The 14,456-nt window shown below is 36.5% G+C and overlaps 1 protein-coding gene across 2 annotated transcripts in view; it reads right to left on the bottom strand.

Moving 5' to 3' along the window:
• Nucleotides 1-11,904, bottom strand: part of CYYR1 (cysteine and tyrosine rich 1) — a 105,412-nt gene extending 93,508 nt beyond the window's left edge. For both annotated transcript variants that reach the window (XR_013441521.1, XM_036120241.2), the window contains exons 1-2: nucleotides 11,424-11,904; nucleotides 6,444-6,546 (exon numbers count right to left, since the gene is read on the bottom strand). Coding sequence is in view for 1 of the 2 variants with exons in the window: in XM_036120241.2 (XP_035976134.1) it covers nucleotides 6,444-6,546; nucleotides 11,424-11,496 (176 nt within the window). In the remaining variant the exon portion in view is untranslated. The remainder of the gene's footprint in view (nucleotides 1-6,443; nucleotides 6,547-11,423) is intronic.
• Nucleotides 11,905-14,456: the final 2,552 nt, after the last annotated feature.

Genomic DNA, 14,456 nt, shown 5'->3' with positions numbered 1-14,456 from the left:
AGTCTGTCAAAGTCAACAAAAAAATGGTCCAAAAAATGGGTTTTGATTAGAATTCTACCGAATTTACATGGAGTTCAGGAAGAACTGACATATCCCAGTATTGGCATCCTTACTGTATTCCCATCTACAATTTGATAAATCTCTTAATTTCTTCAGGCGTCTTTTTCATCCCTTGAAATTTTTATATATTTATATTACTCCATAAACGCCATACATGTATTACTGTTGGATTTCTGACCAGGTATCCTATAGTTTTTGATGTTGTAAGTGAGATTTGTGTGCTACATAAGTATTACATTGTCTGAACGTTGCTGATATATAGGAATGCACTAATTTTTGTACACTGAGCTTGTATGATGCAATCTTGGTGAGTTCTCATTCATTTTTATAGTCTGAGGAGTATAGGCAATCATATCATTTAAAAATAATAACAATTTAGCTCCTTCATTTCCAATTCTTATCCCTCTTTTTAACTTACCTTGTTGGTTACACTGACCAGAGCAGTAGGATGCTGGATAGAAGGTGCTAGCTTGCCTTACAGTTTCCTTTAAGGAGAAAGGTTGTAATATTGTACCACTAAATTTTTGGTATTTTTGGTAGGGGTGGTCTTTGTTTTGAGATATTTATAAGGTGAAGACATTTTCCTCTATATTCTTAGTTTGCTAGTTTTTTTTAACTCTAAGTAAGCAATGAATTTTATTAATTGCTTTTCAAGGTTAATCTTAGAATTATTCTCTTTCAAGAAGCCTTCCTAGGACCCTAAACTTGGACCTAATTCCACTGCATTTTGTGCTTTTCCTAGTAGATTAAACTATCTCTTATAGGTCTCTGCTCCCCAGTAGCTTATAAACAATTCAAGGGCAAGAGCCATGTTTGATTCAAGGCTATATTCCCCAGAACCTGGTGTAGAACGTAGAATATCTCTATACATATTTATAATTTCCTGAGAACATGTTCTAGAAACTTAATTTCTTCCTAAAAACAAATTATGTTTCTGACATTTAAGCTTAATTTACAAAGGCAATTATGATGAAATAGAATATAAATTTGACTGAGAAGAGTTTTAGATTTCTAGATGTTTATACTTGCTCTTAATAAAATAACCCATAAAATATAAATGGCTTCTGAGAAACACTGACTTAATTCTTGTATTAAACATAATTTGTTACTACATTTGAAATCAAATTCATATTTGTTTTAACATTATATTAATTATTTATCTTTGTGTCATGATTAAAAATAAGACCCCCCACAAATTTCTATTTGCTCAGTAAGCACCTTTCAGAGTTGTTTTTTTAATATCTAAGTACTAAGAATATTTTAAGTTAATTAATTTAAATGATGTTTTTACCAATACCAAAAGCCTGTCAAAATGCATTATGTTCCAGTCAGTATTTGAAGAGCCTCACGTGTTTTATTCAGAATGCTGAGCTACTTAATGAGCAAAGGACTTCAAATGCCATTTGAAAATATGAAACCTTTATCTTTTAACTTGGTTTTGCTTCCATGCATAATATGGCTCTAAAATCACAGTGGTGATATTTATTAGCTGTCCTTGCAAAACTGTGCGCAATACATCTTTCACGTTTCATTGAGAAGAAAAGAAACTTAATCCCACCAGGATCTCCATTATTAGTTCTTCCTCTTGATTTTTTTTTCCCCATGGGGATTTTGTGTTGGCCGGATGGTGTTCTGAAATCCCTAGACAGAGCTGCATTTTACAGAGGCAAACTGGAAGAGCAAAAATCTGTTTTTGAGTAAAAGGATTAAATCTTATATCTTGTTATCTGGCTCACTAAGTCCAACCTAGGCATTATTGGGTTCATATTCAATATTGGGCAATTCTTTTTTTCCTCACATAGCAGTTTCCCTTCATTTCCAATAAAGTCCTGTTTTTACTTTGTTCCATTGCTAACAGTAATTAGCCACTCAATGACCCCCTCTCTCCCTTTGAATTCTTCCAATTCTAAAGAGTACTCTACAACCACATCTTCATGCTGGATCGTCTCTCTTGAAAATGTCAATTAATCAGCTCAAAAATTGAAATATCCCTTTCCATATTCATCACAGATGTTTATTTTTCATGGGCAAGAGTGGCTGAATGAAATATTTGAGAATCAACTTGAAGAGAAATTGTTTACTTCTTGAATTGGCCCAATCCTCACTTTGAAACATAGTGAGGCTTTTAATCTTCAGGTAGTTACCCCTGTGAGGAAATGGAGAAATAATTCCAAGGTCACATAAGCTGTCATGTTGTTCTAAATAGTGCAACATTACAAAGTGTTTATTCCAAGTCCTTTCTCTATGGCATAAAGAAAATAATGTCCATTTGGCCTTTCTCACCTGTGTCCCTTGTTATAGTGATGTCTAAGAATGTGTCATTTCTATATAAAACCAGCTATCTTATTTCCAGAAAAATAATGGAGTATTTTGTTTCAGTTTTGTTAGGTATGGTCAATAAAAGTATGTAATCTACCAATAAAAGTATGTGAAAGTCAGGACCTATCTTTTTCTTCCCTACGTACTCATCTGCCGTATTCAAAGTTTAACCTTCACTCTCTAGCGACATTGAATGACACGGGTTTTCCCAAACTGATCATTTTCCTTTCTTATATCTTTGCCTTTGCAACTGAGAGTCTCTCTCTCTGGAATGTACCTCCCTTTCTTGACTGTCCATTTATGTAAATATCTACTCTTCCTTCAATATTCTGATCCAATGTCATGTTTATGAGACTTTCTCTAAACATTTCTTTCTTTTTTTTTTTTTTAAAGATTTTATTTATTTATGTATTAGAGAGCGAGAGAGAGGAAACAGCATGAGAGGGGAGAAGGTCAGAGGGAGAAGCAGGCTCGCCGCTGAGCTGGGAGCCCGAAGTGGGACTCGATCCCAGGACTCCAGGATCATGACCTGAGCCGAAGGCAGTCGCTTAACCAACTGAGCCACCCAGGCGCCCCTCTAAACATTTCTTTCTAAACACACACACACACACACACACACACACACAGACATAGCTGTTTTCTCTTTTCCTGGCCCTCCAATGGCACTTTATAGATTAATTCATTGAATTAGAATTATTGGTTTACACTTTCTTCTCTTATTAGATTGTGAAATCCTAGAAGTCAAGTTAAATCATTTATTCATTTTTGGATCCCAGAATCCATACTGCCATGGTAATTAATGGGCACTCCATATGTATTTGTAAATAACTGATTGGATAGTATATGTTGACTTCTGTAAAAGCATTCTTAAATTCTGGAAAATGGTACTATTTTTCTATATTGAGCTTATTATCTATAACCATAATGACCAAAAGTAAATATGCTATTTTAAATCAACTTATGTTAAATAGGCTTATTGCGGTGATCATTTTGCAATATATACAAATACTGAATCATTATGTGGTACACCTGAAACTAATATAATGTTATATGCCAGTTATATTTCAGTTAAAAAGTAGATACGTTATTAAAAGTTGAATTTTTAAAGTTTTTCATGAGACATAAGTAAAATTAAGAATTTTTAACTGAAAAAAAAATGTGGTGATGTATAATCTGAATTTATTTGTCAAAATTAACTCATATTTAGAATATAAAGTGTCTACAAAGGAGGGACCTGAGTAAAATAAGACTTCTCAACTAAAAGGTAAGTTGAAAGTTAGCTCTTGTGATCTCTTTATAAAATGAGCCTTCGTGGTTAATTTGCAAAACAGAAAGGAGAGTTGAAGTAAACAGAGTTAAGGGCTAAACATCTCTATTCTGATTATTTTAGAGGGGCCTCGGCAATGAGGATTGAGTGTACCTTCCCATACCAACTTGTGAACAGTCTAGAATGACCCAAATTGTATTTTGCACTCTTTTTACTTCATTTTAAACAGAGCCAAGATATCTTCTATTTTGAAAACAAACAAAAATAGAAACCAAATTATAACCAATTTATAAAATTAGTCATTTAGGATACATAACATTCCATTATGTTTATTGCTTTCTTCCTTATTACTTTTCTAATAACTACAAAGATTTAATTTTCTGTTAAGATGATTAAAATGATTTTAGTAAGAATGTGCCTGGATACTTGGAAGAGAGGAAGTGTAGTTTATGAGTTCCAAAATAGCAATATTTGAAAACATGTGCATGAAAGAACTTTTGTAAGCATTCTTGGAATGACTTTTCTCCCTATCTACTCGCCACCCCCCACCCCAACTTAAAAAAAAAAAAAAGCCTTGGGTGGAGTTAAGAACTCTTTTCAAATCTTAAACAATAAGTGGAAATCCTGAAAATGTATTCTCCTTTATTCAGTGGGGGAAAACACTTTAAAGCTTCTCTCTCTCTTTTTTTTTTTCTCCTAAGAATTGTTTAGCAAAGGATTTACTTGGCTTCTATTTTGAACAGAAAATTCAGTTTTAACAACCTGAAATATAATGCCATCTGTTTTTCTTCCTCTCCCCCCACTCAAAACACAATTCCTTTTTTCAAACATAACAAGTACATGGCCCAAAGAACCCAGATAAATATATCAGTTCAACTAATTCTTTACTTTAACCAAGGGTAAAATTAAAATGTGCCATAAAAATGTAAATGTGAATGCGAATATAAAACATACAAAGCACATCTATACATTTAAATTTCTTAAGTTCTAATTAAGTCATTTTGTCTTCTCTATATATTTACCAGGGTAGAGGTAGCTATGAGGTGAGAAATGAGGGCACAATACAAACCATGATGGACATTAGCAGGTGGGACCAGGAGTCAGGGGACCAAAGAATCACAGAATCCCTCTGAAGCCAGTTTCCTCAAATCTATACCACCTGCTGGGCCCACTTATACATCTCCCCAAAGCAGCAAATAGCTCCCATGTGGAATCCACTCGAAAACAGAAATGGAATTCAGTAATAATGTATTTTAAATTACTTTAAAAGTGAGAAATGATATACAAATGTGAAATATCATTATGTATTTATATTCAGGGTATTCTGAACTGATTAGTTCTTGTAAATATCATTCTGACTGATCTCTAATGTAAGAAGGGGACTTAATCCCATTTTCAACAAGATTCCCATGAGAAAAAATTCATTTTATTTAGGGCTTATTTTGCATTTCAAAGAATGCTTAAAATTCCACTCATCAATCTTTATTACAGCCTACCATTTCTTATATAGCCATGATAGACTTCAAGAGTATCCTGAAATATGATTCTTTTTGGCCTTATTCAGAGACTTGATCTCTAATAACAGCCCCAACTTTGATTCTAGGAAGGTTATGTGGTACCAGCTTTTCTAGCCTCAGAATGGAGGATGAGTTATAAGCCATATGAGTGGACACAGCCCTAAAATAGCCAGGCACATTTCCCTTCATGCCCAGTCTCTCCTGTTTCTACTAAAGCCTTCACAGGCCAGGAGTTAAGCCACCACAGAACAGCTCCCAAATCATCTTGATATTCACTTGAAAAGTAAAAACTAAGGAGCTAGTCTGAGAAGCTAGACTCTTACTGTTATTGGAAAGCCATGGGTGATTTTTGACTCCGAAAATTCTTAACATTCCTAATTTTCTGATTTCTCCACTTCAAGATGTGTGTAGAAGGACTGAGATTTGTACACCTTTCAGACATACAACCCTGAAGGTGGTTCTTGCTTCTCCATTTCCCTTTGCCCAGAAGCAACTCCAAAACAAATTCTTTTTTTTTTTTTTTTTTTTTTTTGCGTAGGCTCCACACCCAGTGTGAAGCCCAACATGGGGCTTGAACTCATGACCCAAGATCAAGACCTGAGCTGAGATCAAGAGTCAGACGTTTAACCAACTGAGCCACCCAGGCGCTCCTCCAAAATACATTCTTAATTTGTTATGGGGAAATGCTCAACACATCCTATGTGTGTATGTTTCATTGACGTTTGTAGTTGGTTACCCCTTTACACTCTTGATGGCCTTTTTTGGGCTCTAAACTTATTTCTTGAAGTTATTTACTATGCATTATGTAGAAAATTGACATTTCGTATCTCAACTGCTTTTTATTCATAATGTCTCCTTTCCCTGATATCTACTGAATGGGTTAGACAAATACATGGCAAAATAAACTAGCCATAATTAAATGACAAATTCTAGCTTACAAATCCTTCAACAAAGCAGACAAAAGCATATAATTTACAATGTTAAAAAATGATCAATAATATGAATGCAGTTGACTAAAACCATTATTATTCTGGAACACAAATTAAGCAGTAAGAAGATACTTTTTAATTCCCTTCTAATAAAAGCAGCTTATTTTGCGTATCAATTGGCACATTTTGTCAAATAATATAACACACTAGATAGTGATGAGTGTTTAGTATCTCCGTGAACATTTTATGTCAATAACGACTCTCAAAATTTCTGTCCCTAACTATAATGGAGTACTTTGTGAGAACATAACTGAGCAATGGGAAGAGCATCAATAGCGCCAAAGTACTCACGAGAGGATATTCCCAATATAAGCGTAGTAGGAGCAACAGTAGGGTGTGGTTCCATCACAGCAGTAAGATCTGCAGTCTTTCCCACACTGAGCAAGGCAATCCTCTGCAACATAAACACCACATATGTCCTTTACAGTTCTGAAATCACAGCTGCATGAAAAAGTCTTCTATTTCACATCTCACCCTCAAAGACCACTCTTCAGCGCATTTAGATATTCACTGTACGTACTCAGAATTCCAAGACATGTGTAAGCATCTAAACGAGTCTTCCTTCCCTCCTGGACATAAATCTAGAAGAGGCAAAGATCATTCTTTTTTGAATTTCCTGATCAAGTACCATAATTGGTAGTTAGAATTGTTGAATGAGACAATGAAAGGAGAAATGAATGATCCAACGAATCAGTCATTCAATTTTTCAATAGAAATCTTTTTTTTAATAGAGTTCTTAATAATAATCTCGAAATGATAAAGTCTTGACTTGAGGGTAGTACTCCCAATTAACTTCATTTTATGGAAAGTGTGATTGACATGTATAAAGTCAACTGGAGATAATTTTAAAATAATGTATATTTTCATGACAGTGTATTATATGTTATCCTTTCTCTACACTTTTTTATCTTAATAATTACACTTTGCACACATATGGTTACACAAATTAGTCTGCATATATATCTTGTCAAGCCATCTGGATTGGAAGATCATCAGTCAGTTGTAGGAAGAGGTGCCTGTAGATAACTAACTTGTAAATAATTAAGAATTTATTTAATGCCAGATTTAAGAATCAATAAGTTATGAAACAGCACTGTGGGAAGAGGAAAAGGTATTTTCTGAGTAAAAGGAACTTGGAGCTGATAAAGCCAAATTACTGTCTTTTTTTCCCTATGTTTTGGGTAATGAAAATTAAACCCAAAATGCTGAATAAAAGTTACCCTGGCTTTTAAAATTCTTTGTGCTACCTCAATGATTTTTGTTAAGATTATCAGTTATACTCAGTGATATAAATTATAATGGATATGTGAGTTTCAGGTACATGACTAGGAAAACATTAAGTTATAGGCTGGTAATTTAAGTTATGTGTTTAAGAATCACAAAATAAGTCCTTTCCAGCTCATTCTCTAAAGGTAACATCAACTATGAACTAAATTATGGAACACTTTTGCTTGCCTGTCAAATCATAACTGAAAAGTGAACTATGTTACACTCTGTCTGTATGTCCATGTGATTGATTTATCTAGAAAGGAAAATTCAGATTTTGTTTTTAAATCACCTCCCTGGCAGGATGATTTTTGACAAAGGGATGTGATCAAAAGTTCATTCACCTTTGTCAATACTGCATGGCCTTTGTAGAGCAAGTGGAAACATTCGTATTTTTCCCCTTGACTTTATTTCTACCTTAATGTTTTCTTCTGAGATGTCGTAAGAAGAAATGAGAGGAAAAAATAATTACCCTTGTAAGATTCAGTAACTCTACTTAAAACCACTGTTAAATTTTGAAGACAGAAACACAATATAATGATTTTTTGATAGTGTATGCTTTTTGCAGAGTACATCACACTTTTTAAGACTATTTATTTGATCATTTTCTCAGTGAATTTCTATAGCTCTCATTTTTAGTGCTGTTTAGTGAATTCAAATATTTAGACTAGTTAGTTGTCTCAAGAGGCTTTATGTTCTTTAAAGTCATTTAGATAGTGGGAGAGCTGAGATCCCCACTTCTGTCTGAGCAAGACAACCCCTATGTAAGTAGCTTCATGGGGTGTCTTGTGAATGATGCCCATGATAGTGACATCTTATTCAGCTCTCCATGAATATCAAAGATCCAATTACTATTATTGTATTCCAATTACTACTGTTATAAGGACATGGTGTTATCAAAATATTTTGAACCAATGTTACAGGAAACCAAGCCCATTATCTTGTAGCCAAGAAGCTGGATTATACCTGCAGCAAACATCAAGATCATGTCACACATTGTTCATTATTTTTTATGGCATTTTCCAGCACTCCTGTCAACTTCCCAGAATTAAACAACTGAAAAGGGCAGATTTAATAGTATGGCAAATACATTCACAATCACATTTCCAAACTCAGGTTTTGACCACACCTCAAATCTTAGTTTAATGTTAGTTGCTTTCTCCAGTTTATTTCAGAATAATTCTATGAAGATCAGATTTGGAAGATACCAGAGCATTTTCTCATTTGTAAAGAATGGAACATTCCAATTGTTTCAGAAGATAAACAACATTACTTCTAATATTCAAGTTAATATCCCTGACAAATAGCCAGTGGAAACTTTCTTCAGTGACTTTAATTAAAAGCATGATCTGGAAGAAGGTTCTCCAACCCTCACCCCGCCTTAAGGAATGTGAAGCACAGGAAAAGCAACATCTGGCCGCAAGCACTTGCTCAGAAATGGTTCTTGTAAGCTACAGCTGAGGATAAGAGAGGAAGGAAAGGGAGGGGACAGAAGTCACTGGCTGAGGCCCGGGGAAGGTAAAACCTTGGCCAAATCCTGTCTTTGTCGCCTGCATTGGGAGTTGGATGATAATATAAACTTCACTGGGTCTCTTTCCAAAGGTGGTTCCACAGCAAAACATGATGCTTTAGGTAGAGAAACTTTGCTCTTACCTCCTTAATGAATGCAACATGAATTTAATGCGTTTGCTTTGGGGGAAAATAATTCAGGCTATGAGCAATGCATCTACTTAGGTTTTTGTCCCATTAAAGCTGGCAATTCATTTAACAGGGTGTCTCAACTAGTATAGCTGCATTGTCTCCCCGCTTAACTCCAGTCCTCACTTCCAGCCACATCTCTTAGTTCCAACCAAAATGAATTATGTATTTTTGCAAATAGGTATCTCATGATTTTTGCCTTTGTTCACATTATATCCTACTCCATTCCCTTATGTCCAAGGCTTCCCTATCAAAGGTCTAGTTCCTAAAATTCCTCCTTAATTTAATTTCTCTGAGCAAATATTTATTGAGCTCTTCTTGTGGGTCAGGTATTTTGCTAGTCTCTGGATATTACGCTGAACAAAACAGACAGACATCATCTTCATAGAGTTTACACTCTTAAGCCAGCGACGGGGTCCCCTCCTGTGAACACCTATAGCCCACAGCTGTACTTCTATGGCACAGCCTTTTATACATTAAAGTAGGCACACCTTGTCTCCCAGACAAGACTCAGAGCATGGCTTCTGTCCTATACATCACGCAAAATACCTCACTCAACAAATATTGCGTAAATAAATATAGCAAGCATAAAAGGGCTTCTGAAGCAAAGAGTTCAGGAATTAACACGAAAGAACGCATTAGCTAAACATTTCTTATCAAAGACAGTATGTCAATTCAGTATTACTGGCTTGTGATTACTTTGTAGCTTCCTAGGGAGGGATGGGGGAGGAGAGAAGAAATGAATGGAGGAAAGCTTTCTAAAACTAACCAAACTTGTTGCCAGCCAGCTCTGCAGATTTCCTGAACCCCGGGGATTGTGCATCTAGCACTGGGGGCACAGGAGGAAAGGAAGGAAAAGTGTGCACGTTAGAAGCTTTCGGTTTACCACAGGGAACAAAATAGACAAAAGAATAAGTTGTTGTTCAAGGGTGCGACTGACTAAAGATGAGTGAGGTCGTGTTCTATTTTCTTATTTTTTTTTTTCTTTTGGATAAACAGAGGAGGTAGAAAGAATCATAGCTTCAAGGGAACTAATAAGATTTTAATATAAAACTAGTATTAATGCAATTGTTTCAGTCTCTCAAATTCTGAAAACCTCACACACTGTAAGTAAAAGAAATAAGCATTGTAAACAGGTTAGAATGTGGTTTCTCCTCATTAAATAGGAAGTACTTTTCCTACTTTTGTAAGTTTTTGTATTTGAAAGTCAGCATTTTCCTTGCAATAAAATATCTTTTAAATAACTTATAGACAGCTACTAATTTACATTTTAGTGTACAAATTGAAAATTTCTATAGACGTTTGGGGAGTCATTTCTGGCAAGGTTGAATGAGTTCGATTCTCTTGATGTTCAGTAACAATGTTGAAGAACATCTTCATTTCAGTTGCAATATCTTTGTAAGTATCAAAAGCTAAATCAGTGCTACATAAATTTACTACTGTCTCTGATTTTTGTCCTTGGAAGTGAGAGACATAAAAACACTTTACAAACAACTTTGCTTTTAGCTTGTTTTATGAATACAAAGCAGATGCAAAACCACATGTGTAATTAACCTTATATATGAATAACCAGTGAAGGGTCATTTTGAGCTCCATCTCAGTACAAAACGAGAAAAGCGCTTTGCTCCATCAATTATTAGCAATGCTCAGGAAGAATAATTAGAAGGAGGGAAATGAAATCCCTTTCACCTATAAACAGTGCTTAACGAAATCAATGAAAACAGATTAGTCTCTGGTTGAATTTACGCCCCTCAAAAACTTTATATTTGAACTCAAAGCATCCAATTACCCAGACTACTACCCTTGAGAATGATCTAAAGAAGAAACCCAAAGGTCTAAAGCTTTTTATTTAGAAATATTCAGAATGTGGGTGTAGCAGGGGCAGGGGGTAGCCTACTCTGAAATGGAAAAGTCACCACATTAGTTTATTTTAAAACTTCAGCAAATACCTCTAATCTCAGGTGCTTTTTAGAGATGCTTTTCTCCCACCCTCAGTCTCTGCCCTCAACCCTCAGATTCCCGAGCCGTGAATAGGACTGGGGTTTTTAAGTTGCTTGCGGAAAGAGAAAGGAAGAGAAAAGGAAAAAAGGGGAAAGTTAAAGAAAAGGAACAAAACAAAACAAAAACGCGTGGAGGTCGAGCCGAGGGTCCCGGCGCACCTTTTCTGTGGCTACCCGGCGGGGACCACACAGTGCTGACCCTCCCACAAAGGTCCCCGTGCGTCCCGCCCTACCCGCGTTGCCCCGAGGGCGACCCAGGCTCAGTCCCAAGTCCCCTTCCCCTCTCTCGCCTCCCCAAGCCACTGACCTGCGTAGACAAAGAGCAGGACCAACTTCGGAAGCAAGATCCCTGGACACCCGGGCAGCCTCCGCGCGTCCATCCAAGCCGGTGGCCGGAGGTTGCGCGCCAGGACCGACGGACAGACAGACTGGAAAGGGGGCTGGGAACGAAAGGAGAGCCCCAGACGCGGAGGGGCTGGAGGGCGGTCAGAGGGAGAGGTCAGCACTCCCGAGACGGGGACCGCGGGGGGGCCATTGCCCTGGGAGCCTTCGAGGGGAGCCCGGGCCGGCCCGCGCGGGGTTGCGCTGGGACCGAGGTCTCTTTGTCTCTGACCGCGGCGTTCAGGCGGAAGACGAAGCAGCCCGCTCCTGAGTCCTGGGCCACCCGGGCTCACATTTCATCTCCGCGGGTGGCACCGACGTGGGGTTGGGGGCGGGGGTGGCCCCGACTCCTCCCCACCCTCCGGTTCTTCCTTCTGTAGAGAGGGACTCCCTCAGCTAGATGGAACTTTCTCTAACCCTATGTTTTGGCCATTGTTGTGCAGTTTAGCAAGCTCCTCTTTCTTCCTGCCCTCTACTCCAGTTTTTCCTTTGGAAACAGTAGGTGAAGAAGAATTTAGTTTTTTTTATCTTTAAACAAATGTAGGGATTTTCAGGGTTGAAGGTACTGGACAAAGAGTGCCAATAAAGAAAGCCCAGGAGAATTGGAAAGTACAGAAACGGTGTAAGGTATCTCTGCTGAAAGCTGATAAAATGTTTATTTGTTAAACATCTAAGGCCTTGCCAGTAAAGTCATGGAAAACAAAAAAAGAACATACATGGCCATCACTATTATTTGACACTGTTCTGGAGTTACTGGCCTATGCAATTAGACAAGAGAAAGAAAAAAAGAGTTATAGAAACTGGAAGCAAAATTATCATTTGCAAATGATATGCTTGTATATGTGGAAAATCAAAGAGAATCAACTCTACAGCTCTGAACTAGAGTTAAGTGACTAAAGAATCAATCATTTTCTTTCCTGCAAAAATATCAGAAAGTTCTCAGTTTTATGTATGAAAGAAAAAAAAGAAATGAATAAGTGAATAAAGACAATTATCTTTACTTATTAAAGAAGACCCAACATCATAAAGATAAGAGATTTCTCAAAATTAATATAAAAATCTGGGAATTAAACTGAATTTAATAGAAATACCAACATGAGCTTCTTTCAAACCAATCTGATTCTAAAGTTTATGTAGGAAATAAACCTGTAAGAATATCTATTAAAAAATGAGAGTGATGAATGGGATAAGCATCAATAGAAAATAAATATATTATAACTTCACAATAATTGAAACAGTTTTGATTAACACAAGAATAGATGGGCTCAATGGAACAGAATGGAGAATATAAAAATAGAGATACATATGTATAGAAATTTACTTTATAGTTTTAAAAAAAGACAGTTTTAAAGCAGAAGAGGAAATGATGGGTTATCCAGTGAATTGTGCTGGGGCCTTAAGTAGGCATCTGTGGATTCTTATCTTCTTTCATCAATATCAATTTCATATGAATTAAATATTTAAGCTTGAAGATGCAATTATAAAAATATTAGATAAAAAACGGGAGGATGACATGTAAATAATTATGAAATAATTATGGAAGTCTTTTCTAAGCATTATAAAAAACTCAGAAGTCATAAAAGAAACAAATTGACCAATCTGACTCCATTAGAATTAAAACTTTCTATATATGATAAGCCACACATTTAACTGGTAAAAATATTTACAATGCATAGGACAGACAAAGTCCTGATCTCCTAATTTGTAAAGAACTTTAAGAATCAATAAGGAAAAGAAAGCCAATAGAAAACTGAACAGGGATATTAATAGAAATATCTATCTATCTATCTACCTATCTACTTACCTACCTATCTTTAGTCTTCTAAACATCCTAACTCCCCAAAAAGAAAAAAAAGTAAAAATCAAACTGACAGCGAGACATCATTTTTCATATATCAGATCAACCAAAAACAAAACAAAACAAAACAAAACCCAGCTTTTAAGGGAGCAATGTGGTAATATGTATCAAGATTCAAATGCACATGCAATGTAATGTAATCAGTCCTCCTCTAGGAATTTAGGCCTATAAATATGTTGCTGCATGGGTGTAAGAGGATAGGAGGAAAAATCACTTTCAAATAAATATAACCTGAGATCCCTAGTGTGTTCTATGCCTCAGTGAAGTCTTAGCCATCCACCAGTCCAATAAGAAGTCTGATCAGGTCCTTCTCTCTCTCAGTCCCAACAGCTGATCTAGCACCAAGTTTTACTGATTGTGCACCTGAACAACACTCAAATATATTTGCATTTTGCTTCTATCTCTGCTCTAATCTAGGCCTTTAGAGTCTCCATTACAACCAGTCTCCCTGCCTCCAAGGATATTCTCCAGACTGAAGCTGGAATATTTCTTCTTAAACTATGGATTTTATCACATTCACTCACCTGTTTAAAACCCAGTGCATTCCTCTTGCTCTTGGATTAAAATCCAGTCATTTAATCCGTGGTTTTCAGAAACTTTATCACTAGGTCCTGTTGTTCTTAACCCGATCTCAACATTCTGCTGAGGAGTACAATTTCAAAATAACTGTTAGAATTTCTAAATAGCTGGGAGAATAACTGGAGGAAGTCTCAGATATACAGGATTTTGAGTTCTAAAAGAAGATATAGGTGTAAGTCAGTGTTTGTGAAGCTAGGGAATGATACTGAAGGTTTTTGGAATGGAAAGATGCTTGCGTCTGCAGATGAAACTGGCTGTAGGACCCTAGGTCCGGGATGGAGAAGCAGGCATCTAGTGAAGGACAGGACTACACCTGCCCAATTGTTGCACACAGCTCTGGGAGAGGTTGCCTGTTGCCACTGATGCCAGTAGAAAGTTGAAGTGTTGATCAGAGTAGCCCCTTCCAGCTTACTTTTGAGAACAGAGAGCCTTCTCCTCATACACTTCAATGATATGACCAAGTAAGCTTACCTGCTGGTTCAACATTGCACAAGAAATTCCATCTTAAAGTACTCAGGTGAT

This window comes from Halichoerus grypus, chromosome 1 (assembly GCF_964656455.1).
Source record: "Halichoerus grypus chromosome 1, mHalGry1.hap1.1, whole genome shotgun sequence".
NCBI classification, from domain to species: domain Eukaryota; kingdom Metazoa; phylum Chordata; class Mammalia; order Carnivora; family Phocidae; genus Halichoerus; species Halichoerus grypus.
The sequence above is the reverse complement of the archived record's forward strand: the minus strand, read 5'-3'. Positions and strand labels throughout refer to the sequence as shown.